The sequence below is a fragment of the Arachis ipaensis genome, chromosome B5 (genome assembly GCF_059453495.1).
Source record: "Arachis ipaensis isolate K30076 ecotype BB chromosome B5, ASM5945349v1, whole genome shotgun sequence".
In the NCBI taxonomy this organism is placed as follows: Eukaryota; Viridiplantae; Streptophyta; class Magnoliopsida; order Fabales; family Fabaceae; genus Arachis; species Arachis ipaensis.
In genome coordinates, this window is record NC_142440.1 from 15,320,961 (window position 1) to 15,342,374 (window position 21,414).

Sequence of the window (21,414 nt, forward strand, 5' to 3'; positions counted from 1 at the left end):
TCGTTCGGATGATCCAACCCTTACACTCAGAGTGACCAGCCCTTTTGTTGGAGTCGAAGCCTCACTAAAGTCCATTACAGCAATGTTTGTGGAGACCAAATCATCAAGATGCTTTCCAACTTTCATTAACATCCTCTCTGGCAAGAGACTAATTGCCGCCTCACCATCAATCAGGACTTTATTTACTTTAATCCCACTCAAAGTGGTGGTTATATGGAGCGGGAGGAGATGAGACATTTGTTTTTCAGTAGGCCAAAGAAAATACCCTGGCTCATCTTCAATTCGAATGAAGGAAAAAGCTTCCTCATCCCCTACATCATAAACTTCCTCTGGGTCACCTTCATATTCCCCCAGATACTCAGTTGGAATAATTGAAATCGTTCCAACCATATCATCATCCCCTTCTTTGAAGTATTCTTCATCGACATTAACTTCCTTGCCTTTGTCGACCCCTGAAGACTGAGCTATTGCTTTACCTCTCTCCATCTTTGTAAGAGATGGAATTCCCTTTAGGCACGTCTCTCCATCAGAAGGAAAGACAATCCGGGAATGCACGGAAGGCGTTGCCCGCTTGCTTATTTCTACTTGAGGCTTCTTATTTTGATTAAAGTTTCTTCTTCCTCCTCTACCTCTTGGATACCCTCTGGCTCGACCACGATAGTAAGGATATTGGTTTCGAGGAGGTCCCCACTGTGGGTTGCGTCGATAAAGAGCATCCCGCTTTTGGAACTCTTGACAGTTCCGAATCCATTGAACATCTATAGCCTGACATCGGCTCAAAGGTGTAACCACATTTTGTTGAGAGGTCTTAGAACTCTGACCCTCTATATGCTGAATCGACTGCCTCTAACGTGCTTGCTCTTCTCTATGAGCCAATTCTTTCTTCATTCTTTCTTTCTTAAAGATAGTTGCAGCTTCAGCATCAAATACAACATTGCATCGTGGACATAGAGACACATCCCGATCTTTAATCTTTTGCTGTACTAGAAAATCTAGCAGGCCATCCCTGGCTCGAGGATACACAGATCGAACTTGTGACTCAAAATCATCAAGAGCCACATCAAAGTCGTAAGACATACTAACCATATTCACTCCGAAATATGGTTCAACGAAGCTAGCATCAGCATCGTAGGGATCAACATCAACCTTCATTTTCTTTTTGCCATCATCAAACTTCAACTGTCCCTCCATTATAGCTTCCTGAACTAAGTCCCTGAAACGAACACAACTGTTAGTCGAATGACTAGTTGCTTGGTGAAATTTGCAATAAGGTTTCCCTTTTAAATCTTTCACTGAAAGTAAGGTTCTACCCTCAGGCAAAACTAATTGTTTATCTTTAAGTAACACATTAAAAATCTGATCAGATTTCGAAATATCAAAACTGTATTTCTTTCCACTTTTTAGTTTTGAATCATTCGACTTTTCATTACTAGGAAGTTTTTTAAGTAAAGAATAAACATATGGAGGACCCTTCTTAAGTTCAGCCAAATCGATCTCTGTTTCGAAATCAAATTCCTCTTCTGAGGACTCCATAGTCACATAAGCGACTCTCTCTTTTCGAGTAAAAGGTCTACTCTTTGATTTCTGCTCATTCCTATGCTTATCCTTTTCTTTTTTCATGAGCTCGACCTGACGAACCTTTTCAGCCAAATGGGCTAGGTCAGGGATATACACATTAAGTAACTTTTGACGCATATAAAATCCTAACCCCATAACTGCTATTTTCACCACTTCACTCTCAGGTAATGAAACATAACATCTACTTCTAGCATTTTTGAAACGTATCATATAATCATCGATGGTTTCACCATCCTCTCGTTTCAAAGCTACCAGATCAGTAACTGCCACATTTAATTTTCCTCGATAAAATTGAGTGTGAATAGCAGTTTCCAACTGATTCCATATTGTTATCGAATTTGGTCTGAGATTCAAAAACCAAGTAAATGCATTCTTCGTTAATGAAGAAGGAAAAAACTTCATTTTTAAATTTTCATCATTGGTCAAATTTCCAATCTCAACCAAGTATCGAGCAACATGTTCAGTGGTTGATTCGCCTACTTCCCCTGCAAACTTTGTAATTATTTTTGGATTTTTCACCCCTCTTGGCACTTCAGCCATTTGAACAACTTAGGAAAAGTAGACACAAAATGGGGTTGATTCATAAAACCAACATTCAATCCTACTCGATTGAGCACTTCTTCCACAATTCTGGTGATTTGATAACGTTCACCGCCATGATTAGCACGTAATCTGGCTAGAACCTTATCCGCATTTTGCCCACGGGGAACTACATGAGGATTCTCTCTGTTAAAAACATTGTTTTCATTTTGAAACACATTCTCGAATCCTTCATTATTTCCCCTGGCATTATGCCTTTCACCTTCATCATAATCAACAATTCGAGCAATTCGTTTGACCTGTATAGCAAGACGTTCGAATTTTGATTCGTGATCAGTCATCATAGGATTCAAAATTGTGGTCATTTATTGAGTCAACAAGTTGACTAAGTCATGACGACTTTCCTCTACATGTTGTCGATACACTGCCATGGAAATAGCAGCGTTCGATGTAGAGTCCACATTATAATCACGAGAATACTCGGAACGCTATTGTGGGTTTTGAGAATTATTCACTCCACTTGTACTTCCAAAACAAACAGGAGGAACAAAACCACTCACTGGCGGGGTATAACCAAGAGGGAGACCATAAGGAGGCCAACTAACAGTTAATCGAGGCTGAAATAGTGGCAAAGTACCACGTGGACAAATGTTACATCCAACATTTCCAGTCTGAACAGTTGTAACCACTATACTTTCACTTCCAATTGCGCCTTCCGAATGTGAAGTCACGTCCGCCTGTTGCACAATTACTGGTATGCTGTCATTGGTGGATGAACCACCATTCACATTTGACAATTCATCAGCCATGTGAATGATCTTTCCACTTCGTAATCGCATACACCAAATGACACTAAGATATTTATTTGACACACTTCGATTTGAAAAACTATCCCACTGGGCGTGCCAATTTGTTTTGTCGATTTTTAGCAAATCGATGGTGTTCGATATCTAATGATCTGGGAGCGAAACCTACTCCTCTGTGCAAGTACCAGTTTTCTAAAAGTGCATCAAAGCGCCTTGAATTAGACGAGTATCAAAATAGAAAATGAATTACGATTTGTAAAGAAACAAAATAAATTAAAAATAAAGTTTTCGAAAGAAGTAAATTGACTGAGAATCGAAAAGATTGCATTGAAATTTAAAGAAAGCAATAAAGTGCCTTCAACTGGGTCAAAGGGCTTTGACATGAAACTTAAAGGTGTTGAAATATAAATTGGAGATTGAAATTAAAGAATGCTTGGAAGATAAATTTACTTGAAAAGTAAAGTTTACAGAAAGATAAATTGAAAAGATAAAAACATGGAAGGAATCCTACAGAAAAGAGACTCGATCGCAGACTCAGGAATTCGCTGGGGATGTGAGTGTGCATGAGTGTTTTCTGAGTTAAAGTTCCAACCTTTATTTCTTAAAACTTTCTAATTTTTATAGTCTACTTCTGTAACCGATTATTAAGTACACAGTGCTATCTTACGCACGTACTCCCTAGTAACTGTTCCCACTCTTTTGCCAATGAAACGTTACTCATCAATTCCTCACGTGGTGAAAGCTTCAACTTCTCCACCTATGTAATCGTTCGATCCCTTATTCAAGCAACCATTCAATTTCTCATTCGAATAGATGTTCGATTTGGCCCGTTCGATTTAAGAATGTGACCGAAATCGAGCTCGTGTCGAATAACTCCAAAGTAATACCGGCACGTGCACCTTTTTTTCGACATCTGCTTCCCTTCTCATTATTTCTTCAATACTTCAAATTAGCTTGTCTTAATCGAGAATATTCTTCGATTAACACCTGCTGATAAAGGAATTTTTGTCGATCTCACAACTCCTCCCTCCTCTCTGAGGAAAGCCATTTCATCACTAGAAACGGAGTTTGCAAAAGTCCCCAATGCACAAGATAATTCACAAGCTACTACAGCACAAGGCTTTGTCGACCCTCAAACAAAACCTAAAAATTCTGAGCCACTTAAAACTTCAAGTCCAAAAGAGGCCGATCCGGACAAACTCTTATCTGTGATATCAAAAGTGTTGCATACAATAGAAAAAGGAGGAGCCAATTTCTTCGAATGATCAAACAAAAAGTCATGGGTTGCCCTCGACAAAGCAGCCATTAGAAAACCTTCTTCCAACAGTTGTGACTCCAGAAGCTATAGAAGGTTTGAGGGCTATTTTTCAACTCGCTATGACTAAAACTCATTGCTATCAACCATGTTAAGCTCAACCCTCCTATTGATTTTTCTGAACGAGTAAAGAAATTTGAAAAACTTATCAATGACTTGTTCATTTCTCATAACAAACTCGAAAATTACAAGGAAAATATGGCAGATGTCGAAGCAAAGTCTGCACAGCTTGAGACTTCACTAGCAGAGAAGTAAAAAACTTATGCAAAGTATGAAGTAGATCTCACTACTACTGCCAATTCACTTGGACAATTGGCTCAACACAGAGAGAAACTCGAAAAAAAAGTAGTCAAAGTCTGTGCAGATGAAGCTTTATTGTAGGAACCTTTCCTCAAGGCTGACAAGTGAAAAGAGACCTCAATCAAGAACTATGTGAAATGAAATTAGGAGGGAATTCGACAAGTTACAACAAGAAGAAGCTGATGAAGTTATTGTCTTCAGCTCAATTGAAGAAGAAAGACTCCGCCTCACGACTGACTTTGGAAACTTTTGGATTCTTATCAAGAAGTTCTCTTGTACCTAGCCTTACAATTCCGTTATTGGATATGTGACTTGTTTCTGAGTGAAATTTCCAACCCTTTGTTTGTTGCCTCTATTTATAAACATCTTCAGCCAATCTTGTACGGCCATGTGTCAACTCTGGAACTAACTAAAAATAATTGTTCCCGCCAAATGCAAACTTAGTAACCGTTTTGCACACCACATTCACCAACTCCCTAGATCAACGTTGTCACCATCACAGCATCGTAGGTTGCTACCTGTCCTTTCTTCTTGTTCTGCTTCTCGCTTTTGCTACCTCTGTGCTTCCATTCCGGGTTCTGCTCATGCTTCTTTCCTTATGCTCCTACCACTTTCTTCCTCTGCTTTGTCTATAGTTTGTTTTTCTTTCTTTTATTTTTTCTAATTTTTCTTTGATTTAGACTAGTTCTGACATAATTGTTTCTGCTCATAAAATGGCAATCCTTGCGTCAATAAGAAGATTGGAATTCTATTACAACTGCAGTTGTTATGAATTGAGAGGAAAATGGTTTATCTCAGTGTCATTCTATATCATTTAGAACACTGATTGATTTTGTATGTAGAACTTCTTTTGGATGTTAAGCATAAAAACATATATAGAACATCTATGATCTAAGTCGTGTTTCTTCTAAGATCAATATTGTTCTACATTTTCATTTTTGCACCTTGGTTTACTGAGATATTTGCAATTTTGTTCTTTATTTATCTGTAGTCGTGCCTCTGATTTTGAAGTAGTTAGAGTTGATGAAAGTGGCCGGATCGGATACGTCAGTTCCTGAAAAATCAAAGGGGCCTTGTTAACATCTGTGGTTGTTACTTGTTACTCTTTCAAGTTCCAATGTCTTAAAAAGATTGAGCAATCATATAAATTTAAAGCCGTAATTCGCTGATTGAATTATTTGTTCTAATAGAATCTGGATACAAGTGTTCTTGACTTAATAAACTGAAAGTTTTACACATATGTCAATTATTAATATTATTATTTACTATCTAATTGAAGCTTACACTTATTTACTATTTTAAACTGTGATTACTAGCTATATCTGTTGATTATTAATGTTTTCTAACTCACTAGCAACTAGTCACTGGTCACTAGTTGCACTAATTATATCTTAGTATAGTATCTTTTAAACAAAAGACAAGAATAAATAAGAAAGATATTCTATGTTGTTATACCTTGGAAATCAGTAAAGTACTACAACTCAGCTTTTTGTTTGATATAATTGTTTGAGATATATATAGCCACTAATATATGAGCATTGATTAGCTTCTTCTTGTAGGTAATATTGGTTTGTTGCAGCACAAAATCATGATGCAAGAGACTTGGTAAAAATCGTTTTTCAGGTAAAACCTTAAACTTTTTGTATATTTACATATTGTAATTTTTTCATTGTGTGGAATATTTTGTATTCTTATGTTTATCTGATTTTACTTACTTTTGATGAATTGCGTATGATTTTGATTTTACTCTGCTTACTCTAGTCTCCAAACTCTTGGTCTCATTAGTCATTCCATAAATTAATACCAAATTATCATGTGTGTTTGTGTTTTGAGTCTATAATTTGTACTTGGATTTTACACACTTTTTCTTCAGTTGATTTATATTTCTGCTCCTTTTCTGATTTTTGTTTCTGAATTAGATTGAGGAGTTATGTAACAGGAAAATATAAGATTGTTGATGATGCAGTCACGGTTGAAATTTACTAGTCCTATACATATTCTGATTTTAGCAATTTGCAATGCAGGGACCCATATGTCGATATGACATATATAATAAAGATCCTTAATGGTCATGATTCTGGTTTACACCAACAAAATGCAATGTATGGCTTTGAATTTTTCTATTCTGGTCAGAAATGAATAAACGGGTATATGTAGTATGCAGGATAAAGTAAAATGAATAGAGACATAAAAAGTATAAGTTTTTTTGGAACAGCCTTTATCTTTTGTGTACTTTGTATTTGCTTCGTACAAATTTGTATCTTCTCAATATTAACAGGTCTATATCCAATATGTGCTTCTTTTATCTCCCCATGTAAATATATTGCCTTTTTAGTTTTGTAGGAGCTTCAATCATATCATGATGATGAAAAAGATTATGAAGGTCTACCATTTGACTTTCATGGTGGATATGTTGGTTACATTGAGTAGGTGGTCTACACTCAGTAACCTAAATGCTTAGTTCAAGCAATTACATTCTTTTCTTTCCATTCATGTGATCACTTTTTCTTTCTCACCTATCAATTTCTTCTGATGCAGATATAACCTCAAAGTGAATGTGGTGTTGCATCTAACCGTCACAAATCCAAAACTCCATATGCATATTTTTTCTTTGCCAATAACCTTGTCGCTGTTGACCACAAAAGTGACAATTTTTATATATTGGCTACACATGAAGAAAGTTCAAGCATGACATAATGGTTGGATATGCTGGGAGAAACTTCTAAACTTAAATGGCTCCGAGACACTAGGGTCATTAAAGCAGTATTTTCATTTGAATGGTATTGCAGCTACTTTAACGAGGATGTTCAAGATCTAATAATGATTATGTATTCTGATATTTATTTTGTAATAGTTTTATTTGGATTTTTTTTTAACATTAAACCCATTTAATCTTAAAATATTTGCTTTTCAACACTACGAATTAGTTAATTTCATACTTTTATTACGATGGATATTCCTTATAGGAATGTGGCAATTTTTTTAAAATCTTCTATATGCGATGTAATTTTGTGCTAAAAAGCATCTTTATTATGATATTTTATTTTATTTTATTTTAAATTGATTTTTGTGATTAGCCACCGCTTTTAGTGTGATCATTTTTAGTTAGTCACAAAAAAAAAAGTAGGATAAAATAGTTTGAGTTAGTTACAAAAATAGTGTGACTAAATAACACACTAATATTGGCTACGAAAAAAATATAGTAAAAAAATCCAACCTGTCTGTATTAGCCACGGATGAAGCGTCACAAAAGCAAAGTTTATGTTGCGCATGATTTTATTTTGTCACAAAAAAAGCTTACATAAATGTGTAAAATTTGTGGCTAGTCAAAGGTCCCCACGAGTATTAAAACAGTGGTTAATTGACTAAAAAATCATGACCACTTAAAAATGTGTTACCTTCTTTAGCCACAGATATTCATTCCTTGCAAAAGTCGCCATGGTTTTTTTGCAGTGGCTAAACCCCGTGTTCTAGTGCTATATATGCATGCCACTTAGTTGTTGGCTATTTATGTTTGCATTTTAAAACACGTGGATTTGATTCCATGAACCTTGGCTAAACCATAAATATTATTGAATCAAGTCCGATCCTACTGCATTAATATCAGTGGAAGCAGACAGAATTAATCAAACCCTACATTAATTAATATAGAAAGTCTTGTGATTCATATGCACACAACAAAATTCTCACAGTTAACCGGCATTGAGAAGATAGAACTCTGAATTTAGTTTATCAGGCTAATCATCATTCTTTTAAACAACTCTTATGCTAATGTTTAATTTACTCCTGCACATTATTTTGTAAATATAAGTGAGACAGACAAGGATCAATTTAATTTGTATATGTAACTAACGTGGACATTTTGTTTTGTTTTCCGAATTGCTCATCAGATGATCATCAGTTTTAGTTTTACTCTTCATCCATTCATAACTCTTTTTTTTACTCCCTGTCATACTCATGACAACGATGTGGTCTTTCTTTTACATGGAACATCAACAAATTAAGATTTTCAATGATCGAGAAGCACATAAACCATCTTGTTTAGCTGTCCACACAATCGACAATTCTGTTTGACACACACAGAGACAGAGGGCCCATCTTTCTTTGACAGTGTTTCTTGTTGATGAGATCATAGAATAGGAAAGAACATATATATATGGACCTCTAGTAATAATAGTAATACATAGAATATAAGGAATGAGCTCAACCACAAGCATTGTTTGAAATTGAAGTAATTGTAATAATGGAGTAGGATCAAGTGTCAGGGCTTGTCATTGTGAATGGGTGGTTTGCGATGGGGTTGGGCGTAATCCGCCATCTCAACAATGGCTTCTTCCTCCTCTGTCTCCTGAGAATGGTGGCTTGCAGGTCCCAGCATTGAGCGTGTCTGTTCATGCCTCCTCTCCTCCTACACAAAACACAACCATATATCTCATCACTTCTCTTCTCTCGTGCATATATAAACATGTATCTAATTTCCCCATATGCGTGTATGGCCAACTACTCATCTGCTGCATGCATACTCCTCTTTTACATTTTATATAAGAGAAATTCTTGAGTACCACCAAGTTTTAGCATCACAAATATTTGACTAGCACAAATACGAATTTATCTTTACCAAATAAATTTAGTAATTAATACGTGCAAACTATGAAAAATATATGTGCAAAACTTTATTGATTTATATATATAAATTCTAATAAATATAGATACAAATTATATACTTTTTATGTGCAAAATTTTTATAAATATAACTAGTTAAATACTGACAAAAAATGATAATATTTGTTAGTCATATAACATTGTTCTTCATATAAATATAATAATTTTTAATATATTTTATTATATTACTTAACATAATACTTGTTCATATTTTAATTGTCATTTTTATATAAAAACATCTTCATATAAGTAATCACATTATGAAACAAATAATTAGACCATCACCAAAATATTTGACTTGTTTATCTTTATTTTTAAGATGTTCTAACTCTAGCTAGCTAGTGAAGTTGACCTCCAAAATTGTAAAGGGACAAATAACTCTATCAAAATAAAAATTATTATTAAACTATTCTTCCACCTTAGTTTATAACAATAATAAAAAAGTTTTTTGAGTCATAAATTCAGCCTAACAAAATAGATAAATTTAATTATAATTTTAGCCTTTATTATTTTACCTTATATTTATATTTTCTTCTTATCTTATCTTTATTTTTATTTTTTGTAGCTAATGTTCTATATATATTTTGTTTTACTTTTATAATTCAATCAATCAAAAAATATAAAGTATAATATTTTTCATCTATTCTTTTTTTATTCTTTCGTAATTTTATCAATTATCTGAAGAGAATTTTGTGTGCAATATTAATACCTTTATTGCAAGAGAGGATGGCGAGTCCTTTTGAAAAGATGCCCCTGCATACCAACCACCATCACTGTTATTACTATCATCTCAAGAAAGAAAGTTATTGTTTAGAGAACAAAGTTATATATTGGAGTAGTGCACTATTCTCAAGAACTTAATGAATGGGGGTAGTCTCATTTTAAAATATCAATCCCGCTATGTTACTAACAGTATTTCTGTCAACTTCTACCAACTCTTATTTATAATTGTGTTTAATGGAAGTGTCTTTGTGAATGTGTCTAATAAAAATGTTTTTTTTATGACTGTATTTAATAGAAGTGCTTTATAGATATATATTTTAGACGTGTCTCTTTACGCTTTTTATTTTTGTTATGGGGCTAGGAATGGTGTGAGACATTATTATGGAGTACATGGGTGCAATACTGGTGTATGGTGTCAGGGTAACTAAAATCGGACGGTCTGAAGATGGGGTGAGTAATCGGATGGTCCGATTTGTATTTAGATCGTTAAAATATTCATATTATACTAAATTCGGACGGTCCGATTTGCATTTTGCAAGATAAAAAAAATTAAAATCCCCTGAAATCGGACGGTCCGATTTCAATGTCCAAAATTCGAAAATTTTTTCCTACAAATCGGACCGTCCGATTTGTAACACCAAAAATTTTTTCAAAGAAAACGGACGGTACGTTTTCTCTCTTCTAAGATTGAAGTAAAGCTGTCCCACATGGCTGTAATGCACCCCTAGTGTCCATAATAAAGCTTAACACACACAGGTTTTCAATATCAAAAAAAATGAGCCGTCTCTTTATATATGTGTTTAAAATATAATAATTAACTATTATTAGTAATAAGTTAGCAGATAATATGTTCGTACCCTATATTATCAGTGTAAATATGAAAAGCCTCTAGTCCACGAGTGTTCTTATTAGGTACATAATCAAATGATATATTTAAACAATAATAATTGATAATAAAAGAAAATATATGTGTATGGGATTCACGTATGTGCAAGTAGGGGAGGGATTATTGTAGGAAAAAAGCATCAGCACCTGATGGAACATCAACGACGACCATTTGTTTCCAAGTTGATGATGTACTGCTACAACTCCCATAAACATCTTGTTTTCCCTTTAAATTTGATGAAGTAGTAGTTATCGTCTCCAACAACTTTACCTTGTCTTTGTCTTTCTCTACTTCCTGCACTTATAACCAAATGTAGTCACTATCAATAATTTCAAAAGGTGATGAACAAATTACAAATGTATATTATTGTGTAACTTAATTAATCATTCATTAAATTTCAGCGAGGTCCTACAATTAACACACACACTTTTATTCCATCTCACTCTTTAAGTGTCAGTAAACACTAATTAACTTGTAAGAAAAAATGAATGGTTGGTATTATTATTGGAGACGAACCTGATGAAAGTGGCAGTTTGCAGAGGGTTTTATAGTAAGAGGACGGGCGGTGCATGCATGGGAAGAAACTGTGAACAAGAGAAGCACAAGAAGAGAAAGAGAAGACATACTAGTATGCCTCTGATCCAACAATTGGGGGGTTTGTATGAAACTTTAGAGAGGGTAAGGTTTTAACGTATATGTAACGGTAGAATTATGAGCAAGCGCATTGAATGCATGTTTTGTATGAGAACGTGCATGTGTTTGCCTGATCAACCTTCAAAACCAAATTCAACATATCAAGGGTCCACATTTGTCCCCCAACCTTCTCTTCCCTCCTCACTTTTAATCGCTCATAATAGTGCATGCGCATGACAATTACTTTGCATAAAGAGAAATGTTTAATACATTCATAATTCCCTAGTTTTTGTGGTTACATAGTATTTTTGAACATATTTTTAATAAAATACTAGCAATGGAATTGAGAGTTTAGGCAATTAATCCATTTATCGATAATAAGTATGTCTCCACTCTTCACCATATTAAGATGAAATGGACCAACATTGGGTATACGTTTATATATGATCCCAGCTCTGTCATAAGAGAGAACTAATTAGTTTACTACTCCGAGTTTCAATCAGAATTATTTGCAACATTGAAAGATTTGAGCAAAAATTGCGTAATTGGCAACACAAGGGGCCTACAAAAGGGTGGGGGATAGAGACGAAGGAGAGCCTATAAGGGACAAGGGAGCATGGCTAAACCACCAAGGGACTAGGCCACGAAGGCATGCTATCCCATGTGCCCATTGGTTCCCAAATTTGCGTAGTATCTAACTCTTCTAGGTTGTATTGTATTAACTCCAAGCAAGAACGGTCATGCATGATTTGGTATGGGTTTAATGTGATGCTTTTACCATACTCAAATTAAAATGCTGTCTTTACATTGCATATAAGATTTGTTCACATCAGCTAATGTCTGATGGTGTACATGTTTGATGCCTCTGCTTGTATCACAAATCATGTAACAAACAATGAAATTACTATTTATTTACCCTCATTAAAAAGATAAAATCTCATACAACATCCAAAGATAATCATGAAGAACAATCAAGAGAAGATCGAAAGACTGAATGAGAGGATTTTGAAGCTTAATTAGGTTCTCAGAATTTAAATATATCATTTTTATATATAAAAACTGTACATATCATTGATATAAATCAAGGTTCCTGATATGAGAATTGTAACGAAGTCATCATACAAATCATTAATCATAGTCATAGATATAAGGAACTGGCTAATGAATGTGGGAAGTGAGATCCCCAAATGTGTTCTCGCCACTGTATGTTACATAAAGAAAGCCATCTTCATCCTTCTTCTCTTCATATACGGCAGACATAATTGCTCCTGTAGGAGGAAGTACATTGTCTACAAAAATGAAGATGGCCTTTTCAGCACTTAATTTAATCCTTTTGCGGATAACATACACAAACTGTCCCACTGTCAGGTCAGCAGGGACCAGATACCTGCATGTATTCATTTATTCATTAAGTTAATAACTATTGATATTATTACCAAAAGAGTATAATAACTATATACTCCACCTTAAATTTGTCATATTAACAGTTAAATAAAGCAAATCAATGACCATGATCACGGCTAAGAAGTAAGATGTAAATACACAATTCAAACGTAGTTCAGCCAAGAATTAGTTCAGGTCCTGTCACAAAATAAAGAAGCATATTTGCAATATAAGCATTAATTATAGCTTTAATTCCCACCAGATTATGAACTGAGTCTTTAAGATAACTCAAAATTACTTACCGATAACAATTATCTTTTCTTTGGTTTCCCACGGTATCCCTCAACGCGACAGGCCAATGACTAATCTGCCACAGTACTGAGTTTCATTTAAGAATTTGCCATTGACCAATGGGTTGTTGCATACACAAGGTGGAATTTTTGACACGTGCTTAAATGGACTAGTGAGCTAACCACTAGACCAACTCAACTTTAAAATTATGGGGATTGTGCGGCATCGAAGCAATTATCTTAACAACAGTTAATAGTCTATCATGCCAAATCAGTACGTTATTTTGATCAATTTGGTGCATAACATAACAAAACATTACAACATGGTTTTGATCAATTCAAGCCATTGAGTAACAAGTATAGAATAAATTCGAAATTACATACCCAATTTAGAATAGTTGAACAAGACAAGAATATGCCCAAATCCTTATATTATCTTTTATTCTAAACGCATATTGCACATTATTCTAACAACGGCCAAACAAAGAATTGACAGATATAAACTTCATTCAAAATTTTATATGGATGGCATACAGGATACAAACAATCAAGTCAACAGCAATAAAAATTTATTAATGATATAAGCTTTCCTTTGAATTTCATACAACTGAAACAGAAATTATTTAACCGATGATTCCCAACTAGAAGGAAAACTATAAACAACATCTTACTTCTTCTTGTCAATACTTGGGATGTCACTTCTTTCGGCCTTTTCAACAATCACCTTCAGACACATCCAGATATAATTAGCACAAAGGATGTATTCAGTTACATACATGTAAATGAAGGAGCTAAAACGTTGCACACTTGACAGATATAGTATTACATGTGTATCTACCTTAACTGTTAAAATCATCCTATCTCTAACATCTACACACATGAGAGTAAAACAAAATAAAATAAGAAAATGCAGAAATCATTGGCAGTATATATTCATATCCATAACTTAGACTGATAGAAGTACTAGCACAAAGCAATAAGCATGACAGTTTTAGGACCAAGAAACATCCGTTACTGGGTCCAACCTTCAAGAAAGTCAACAAATTTATAGGTCCATGAAGAACATTACTAATTAACTCTTGTTTAAATAATCATAATAGATGGCATCAGCAGCTATAAAGGAAAGATAAAACAAGTGCTGGTTCTCACCGGGATCCTGTCTGGGTATTTCTCCCTAATCCTTGCGGCCTCTGCTCTTCTCTTCTCTGCAAATAAAAATGGATCATTCATTTGTATATTACTACCAACAACTAAGCTTTACACAGAAGATCAAAAAGAAATTATATACATATTATTGAGTATATACCAAGATCATGCTCTTGTTTGAAGTAGCTCTTTGCCATTCCTCCTGAAATTAACATTAGCTAAATTCAAATAAAAGACTAAGATTGACCAAAAGGAACAGAGCAAATAATTACAGATAAGAATAAGACGACTCCCCCAGTTTCAACAAAAAGAAGCGGTGTTTTCGTTTGAAAAGGATGATACCGTACCGTGATTTTGGATAAAACTCCCAAATTAAGTTAAACTTAGAACGGATGGAAACAAGAAACTGACAGAAATTCGCAGAGTATGATTATTGGTTATCGGAACAGAGAAATTATAATTATTGGTTTTGAGAGAGTTAAGAATTTAGTGTACGGATGTAAACCTGGACGGTGGAGACGATAGAAATTAGGAGAAGAAGAAGAAGAGATAGAATAACCCCGTTGAGTGTTGATCACAACTACAAGTAGTCGCAGATAGCGTGATGAGGATTATTTATTTATGGCCCCTTTCCTTGCTTTCTGTTATACATTTTGCAAGCTGCAACGATAAGCTCGCAGTATAGTTTCTTGTAAATACAGATTAGTACTATCTCCATTTTTAAATTGAGAGTAAACATTAATCTCTAGATCATACACTTTATTTACTAACAAATTTTTAATAGTTCAGGAAGTTTTTAAAAATTATTTTAGAGATTAATTCCTCCATCATTTAAGAAAGTATTCACTTATCTTATAATATTTTTTAAAACTAATTATCTTCTAATAGTACTTATTAAGAATTTATTTGTCCAATATATGTTAAAAATTTAGTTAAAAACAATAAAGAGACTAGTCCTTTTTATCAGTAATTCTCGAGATTCAGAATAATAAAGTTTATTAAAAATAAAAATATCAAATTTAAAATTTGTTAGAAGCTAAATTTAAATATTTACGCTTTACATGAAACAAGTATATCACATTATATTTAAAACATCAGCAATAAAAATAAGAATTTAATTTTAATACCCTGTTAGTGTAAAATAATTTTACATATACATTTAATTACATAACACCATATTAGTAAAAATAATTGTCTTTCATATTAATCGCGTTAATATTCATCTAAAAGAATAGACGTGATAAATACTTTGTAAAACACTTTACACACTGCAGCAAAATTAAACTCTAAAACAAATGTCGATAGCTTTGTTCAATAATAGTTACTACTTATTCATTCATAGAACCCCACATTTTAATATTTTATGTATCTTTTCGGGAGCAAGAGTAGTGCCCATGGAAATTTCATTTTGGAGCATTATCGGCATCATGAAAGCGAAAGGAACTTAACGAGTATATTCGGTTGGAAATTGGATCCTCCTTAACCTTAAACAGTGAGGTCGGGCGGTGGGGTTGCTCTTCTCTGTCGTATCCCATGAGTCTTGAAAGTTGAGACTCCAGTATTATCCTTTTAAGTTTGTCATTTGGCAGAGACCGAATACGTTATGCACTGAATCTAAAATTATAGACCTCTCATCTCTCACTTATCCACTTTATCCATTCCTGGATTTATAAGACATCCAAGTAAACACCAACTTTCAGTGTAAAAAATATTTTTGTTCATTATTAATTAAAGGTGGTGATTTAATCCAGCATTGAAAGAAAAACTTCTGGCCTCTATCCTAACCAAACATTTTGCAGATCTCGTGGTAGAACCAATAACTCAAACCAGAGTTAAAATAAATGGCTAATTTGAGAACTAAAGAGAATTATCTCCATATGAACTTTTTTTTTCTTTTGAGAGAGAGAGAGAGAGAGAGAGAGAGAGAGAGAGAGAGAGATGTGCTCCTGGTGATCACTGTTTAAGTTGACAGGTGTTCACTAGGCAATCGACACAAGAGAAACGAATTCAACTTAACTTACAAAAAGAATGCATGTTACCGCAAAGCATGAGCCAGTTTATAGCAATATGCTTCACAAGCAACCACAGACACACTTACAACTGATGATTCCTACGTCCAAAATGTTATCGGCTCAAAGGAAATAGGAGAAAAAGAAAAGGGAAAAAAAAAAAAAAAAAAGAAACACCACCTGCAGAGTCGATCTACTTCTCATTTAGTCATCACTTCTTGAATAGTCAGGAAATGCAAGGAAACTATAATTTTGGGGGGGGAAAATTGCATGGTGAACGATGAGTCTCGAAAACCCTTAGGCCTTTTTCATGAGATACCCCATTATTATGCCAAGCAAACCAATTAATATGACAATGACCATCGAGACGCCCCCACGACTTTTGCTGCTTTCACGTTTCAGCAGCTCCTGAAAGTAAAAAGGTAATTGAATTAAGTATTTCCTTCCGTTCAAAAATCACACTGAAACAACACTTGCAAAGTTGATTCAATACAAATAGATAAAGACCGTTTATTTTTGTCATCATTTTGTATAAAATGGTCTTTGTCCACATATTCACCACTAAGAAATCCCGAAACATGTAAAGATGGAATTAGTTTGAAACCCAATTAAATATACCAACATGTTCTGAACCAACGTTCCTTCAACTAAAGCACAAATGTGTAGATGCTGAAAATCTAAGCCAGTCATTACTCAACAACAGCAAAAATTGTGCTAGTGCTGAAAAATCAAGTCCCTCGAGTGTTGCAGTTTCCTTTGCATTTCTTATATTATATTTGATACTGTCATGATTGTGGACCTTAATAAGTGGCTGAGATGCCTAGAAATCAAAAGGGTGAAAATTTTTGGACTTTTATGATGATAGCGAGGGTTAATGAAATATGAATGGCATCCCATCTTTTCTATTTTTTTTTTTTTGTTAGCCCACTGTTTTGCTGCTAAAAAAATGAATACTGCTAATTTTGCTCAGTTTTATAACTAAAAAATGTGAGTCATGGAATTGTTTCAGTTGTGGTATAACACCTCTGGAGAATTATGTTTAAGAGTTACTGGTAGTATGGAGTTAATGTTGGCTACTTAATTGTGTATATTGCAATGCACTATTGGAAGTTTAGAACTCTGCTATGAGAAATAATGCACCCAGCCTAACCCAGCACACTGCTACAGGGAGAACATGTAATTCCTTCTTAGTAAAAAATAAAAATATCACTAGGAAGTCGTGAAACTAATCCTTCAAGACATTTATCTTTTTTTTTCCTATTATTTCTCGTACTTTTCTTCAGTTTTAGGGCTATAATATCAACTTAGGATGGGATACTCGTGGCAAGGGAACTCATATTCCAAACTTAACTACCTTTTCAGTCAGGAAAGCAAAGAAGAAATATAGAACAGTCAGCTGGACCCACATATTTTGTAAATACTCACCAGTTCCTGATTAAGCTTGCTATTTTGTCGCAATGCATTATTCTTTTCTTCAGTAAGCCTTGCAATAAGAGCTTTTGCCTACATCAGTCAGAGCATCTCTTATCATTTATCAAATAAAGTAGCCACAGAAAAAAAAAAAGTGAAAAAAGAAAAAAAAACAAAGATAGTGTTTTCTTATAATATTCCAAGAACATTGGTCATGCAACATGATATCTTGGTACTTAGAACATAACTTACCCATATATTTGACAAACACAAAATTATTAGACAATTAAGAGAAAAGTATTATTTTCTTTCTTTAGAATCTGGAGCTAAAAATTCAACCTCCAAAAGTTGCATATTTCCTGAAGCTATGTAAAATCACTTGCTAAAAATGCAAATATATTACTTAAACTCCAAGAAAGTTATCCCCTAAAGCCATCACTTTATACAAATAATCTGCACTACATAACCATCTTGCTACATTTGGTGACAGTAATTAAGATTTAACCATTAAGTTCCACAATCTACAAAAGTTGAGAGAGAGCACAAAACAGTCATTTAATAACAATGGTAGAGTAAGATGGCTCAAAGCTTTAAACACATCAATAATAACGGCTGGCAACTCTTGTTAGAACCACCAATTCTCAAATCCTGGAATCCCAAACAGTTGAACACAGAAAAATCTCAAATATTAAGTATTCTTCCAATGAAAGGGCATCAACATATAAGTGTTTCAATTAAAGGGTGTATTTCTACATCAACTTTGCACAAATTATGATAGAGCCCAGAACCCCAACTTTATATCCAAGCCACCTAGCAGCTAATGTCATTGTCAGCTTACTACACTCAGATATCCACAGCAATAACCAAAATGAATATTGACAAACAACAAAATGTACTTCAGAAGAAAAAGAAGGGGAGAAAAACCAGTTAGGAAATTTGGTTTACCTCTGCAGATTTTTCTGGAACATCTGATCGTTCAGCAAAAGCCCTTGTTACCTGAAATACCAAAAATAAGAAAGTAAGCAAGTTGATAAGGCTAGACATTTTATCAAAAGAACGAGAAGGAAAAAAATTTAACTAAACCAATAGCTAGTTAAGACTCACTGGTGTGGAGTCAGGACCAGTGAAATTTCCATTCTCAGAGATAGAGCCTCTAGGTGATGACCCTTCCTCAGAACCTTCTGCGACTGGAGACGGTGGTTGAGTTGGGGCCAGATACACCACTCTCAATTTGCACTCCTCAACCAAATGTCCTGCTTCCTTGTTGAACTAGAAAATCCCAACAGCACAAGTCTTGTCATTTCACCAAATGAGGAAAGCGAATCATAGGAATTCGTAACGGAAATGAGCATGATGAATTATACCATTTCAGCAGTGATATCCTTTGGAGTTGTTCCATCAGGTGCTTTTACACTTTGAAGAAGAAATTTATCCTTGCATTGCATATCAGGTGGAGCTTCCTTTTGCGCTTGCATGGTAACTTCAAAAGTCCAATGTCACAACGTCATTGATAACCATTCAAATAATAATAAAACTCCGCCAAGAAACGAAAGAAAAAAGAGAAGATAACATTCTGCACTGGGCCTATTTTATTCATATTTGTACCTGTAACATCACACGTAGATCGCGGCATGACAATTCCAGTGTTTGGACGAACACAATATTTCTTAGGATTGGTTGTTTTCACCTGAAAAATACGAATACACGGATTAAAATATGTAAATCTCGCACGATGCACTTGAGAATAGGTTCAATGGTGATCAGATCTAATAGGTTTTGCGAAATCAAAATCAAAATCAAAATTATAATTACAATCAATACTTCAAAACCAAATAAATTTCGGTTAAAAAAAAGGTGTTAGGATCAGTAATTGGAAGGAGGAGTTAAAAGCAGATGGTGAAATGAAGCGGTACCTTGAAAGCAACATAGCTATCGGTCTTATTTGACAATTGAAGAGAGCATGAGATCTGCTTCTTCAGCTCAACTGAAAAATGGAACAATAACCCAAAAGGCAAATCAAACCCTAGCAGAAATGCAAAGCGATCGACGGCAAAAGAAAAAAGAAAATGAAAAGAGAAAAGATTGAAAACTGACAGAAGAACTTGAGCTCGAGAGGCTCGATGCTAAGAAGCTCCCCGGTGCTCATGACAGATCAATGGTTTAGGGCGGTGATCTGCGTTCCGAATGAAGAGAAGAGAAGAAATGGACGGAGAGAACGAGAACAAGAATGTGGATGAAGAATAATTAATAATGAAAGGGAAATTTTGACACACAACAGGGGAGGGGACGATCTAGTAGTATTCTCATTCAAATCTCCTTTTTCTTTTCTATTTTCTCTGTGGTTGAGAGTGTCGCCATTTCAACATGCCTTCAAACTCTATAATTAATTACTAAATAAAAAATAAATTTAGCTAACACGAGGATTCCTAATAAAATTACTAACTAAAAAATTTATAAAAAAATATAAAATTTAAATTTTTAATATATTTATTATACATTTATTAAATTAAACTACTCTAATTTGAATTCAAATTCGAATTTTTTTTTTTTGAAGTCGAAAAACAAAGACGCTACGAAATTAAACATCACAATCACATGCTTCAAAATTAATTTAATCTAATTTTAAATTTTTTTAAAATTAAGAATAAAATTTAAACCTGTAATTTTTAAATAAATATAAAAAATTTATATCATAAGCTATTGTTAGTCAATAAATTATTATATATATAAAATAAAATTTAAATCCTAACTAGTGAGATATATATGTTTGTTACAACTTACAAATTGACATCTTATATTTAAAATATTTTTTTCTAACTACTACATCTTATAGTTACGAAGGAACGAAGCTGGCAAAGTCTTTAGCCGGAGGCCCATACACACATGTTCGGTGGCTGATATAATACTCTACTATTGTTTAGAGTTTTAAAATTCCATAAAAATTTATAAAAAAAAAATTATCCTTATATTAAATTTAAGGTAGAAATTTAATATCAAAATCTTTTTACTTTTAGCGTTCTGTCACGGCTTTGGACATACTCCAATGCTACCGTATCAGTACTCAAACTTACTCAACCTCTTGAATTAAGACCAAGTCAGACTAACCCTTAATATTTAGCAAGAAAGCTAAAAATACAAGAGAACACAAGAGAAAAGAAGTTTTGGTAGAAGAACACTTTATTACTCAAGTGTTTGTTACAAATGATTCACACATACACAAATTCTAACTCTCACCCCTATTTATAGCCATCCACCTCCTCAATGGATGATTAGGATTAAATCTGATCAACGGTCCAGATTAATCATTTAGAATCTTCTTTACAAATATCTATCCTACCATAACTTTCTAAATGTTTCTAGATTATTTTATACCACTTTTTATACTTCTATATACATCTACACTCTTCTAGAATACTCTATGACCTTTCAGAGTCTTCTAGAATCTTCTAGAACCTTCTAGGGTATTCCGGGACCTTCTAGGACGTTCTAGAACGTTCCGGAACCATCTAGAGCATTCTCAAACACTCCAGAAAACTATACAAACACTGTTAAATTTAACCTTTTAAAATTTTCCGTGACATTCTCCCCCACCTAATGCGCAGACGTCCTCGTCGCATTCTGTTCATGATAGCGCCCTAGGTGTTTTTGGAATTGCCACAAATCTTAACGAGTTTTCCAGCTAGCTTCGGTTATCGGGAACCCTTTCCACTTGATCAAGTATTGGATACTTGGT

General features: G+C 34.1%; 3 protein-coding genes across 4 annotated transcripts; all 3 read right to left on the reverse strand.

Moving 5' to 3' along the window:
- Positions 1–8,516: 8,516 nt before the first annotated feature.
- Positions 8,517–11,451, reverse strand: RGF6 (root meristem growth factor). Its single transcript, XM_088489121.1, has 4 exons — positions 11,327–11,451; positions 10,957–11,104; positions 9,911–9,954; positions 8,517–8,947 (listed from the first exon to the last, which is right to left on the reverse strand). Exons 1-4 carry the CDS (start codon positions 11,432–11,434, stop codon positions 8,801–8,803), a joined length of 447 nt encoding a protein of 148 aa, XP_088345247.1. The 5' UTR covers positions 11,435–11,451; the 3' UTR covers positions 8,517–8,800.
- Positions 11,452–12,446: 995 nt separating this feature from the next.
- On the reverse strand, positions 12,447–14,990 carry LOC148563449 (autophagy-related protein 8f). Of its 2 annotated transcripts, none has more exons than XM_088488683.1 (5): positions 14,768–14,990; positions 14,423–14,464; positions 14,266–14,321; positions 13,788–13,840; positions 12,447–12,830 (listed from the first exon to the last, which is right to left on the reverse strand). In XM_088488683.1, the coding sequence occupies exons 2-5, from the start codon at positions 14,457–14,459 to the stop codon at positions 12,602–12,604; spliced, it is 375 nt and encodes a 124-aa protein (XP_088344809.1). In that variant the 5' UTR covers positions 14,460–14,464; positions 14,768–14,990; the 3' UTR covers positions 12,447–12,601. The 2 variants fall into 2 exon arrangements, with proteins under 2 accessions (XP_088344809.1, XP_088344810.1); XM_088488684.1 differs by having other exon boundaries at positions 14,610–14,963.
- A 1,201-nt stretch (positions 14,991–16,191) lies between these two features.
- On the reverse strand, positions 16,192–20,084 carry LOC107643039 (vesicle-associated protein 1-2). The gene is made up of 8 exons (XM_016346573.3): positions 19,776–20,084; positions 19,595–19,665; positions 19,287–19,368; positions 19,046–19,161; positions 18,786–18,950; positions 18,627–18,677; positions 17,697–17,774; positions 16,192–16,679 (listed from the first exon to the last, which is right to left on the reverse strand). The coding sequence occupies exons 1-8, from the start codon at positions 19,825–19,827 to the stop codon at positions 16,569–16,571; spliced, it is 726 nt and encodes a 241-aa protein (XP_016202059.1). The 5' UTR covers positions 19,828–20,084; the 3' UTR covers positions 16,192–16,568.
- Between the last annotated feature and the right edge of the window lie 1,330 nt (positions 20,085–21,414).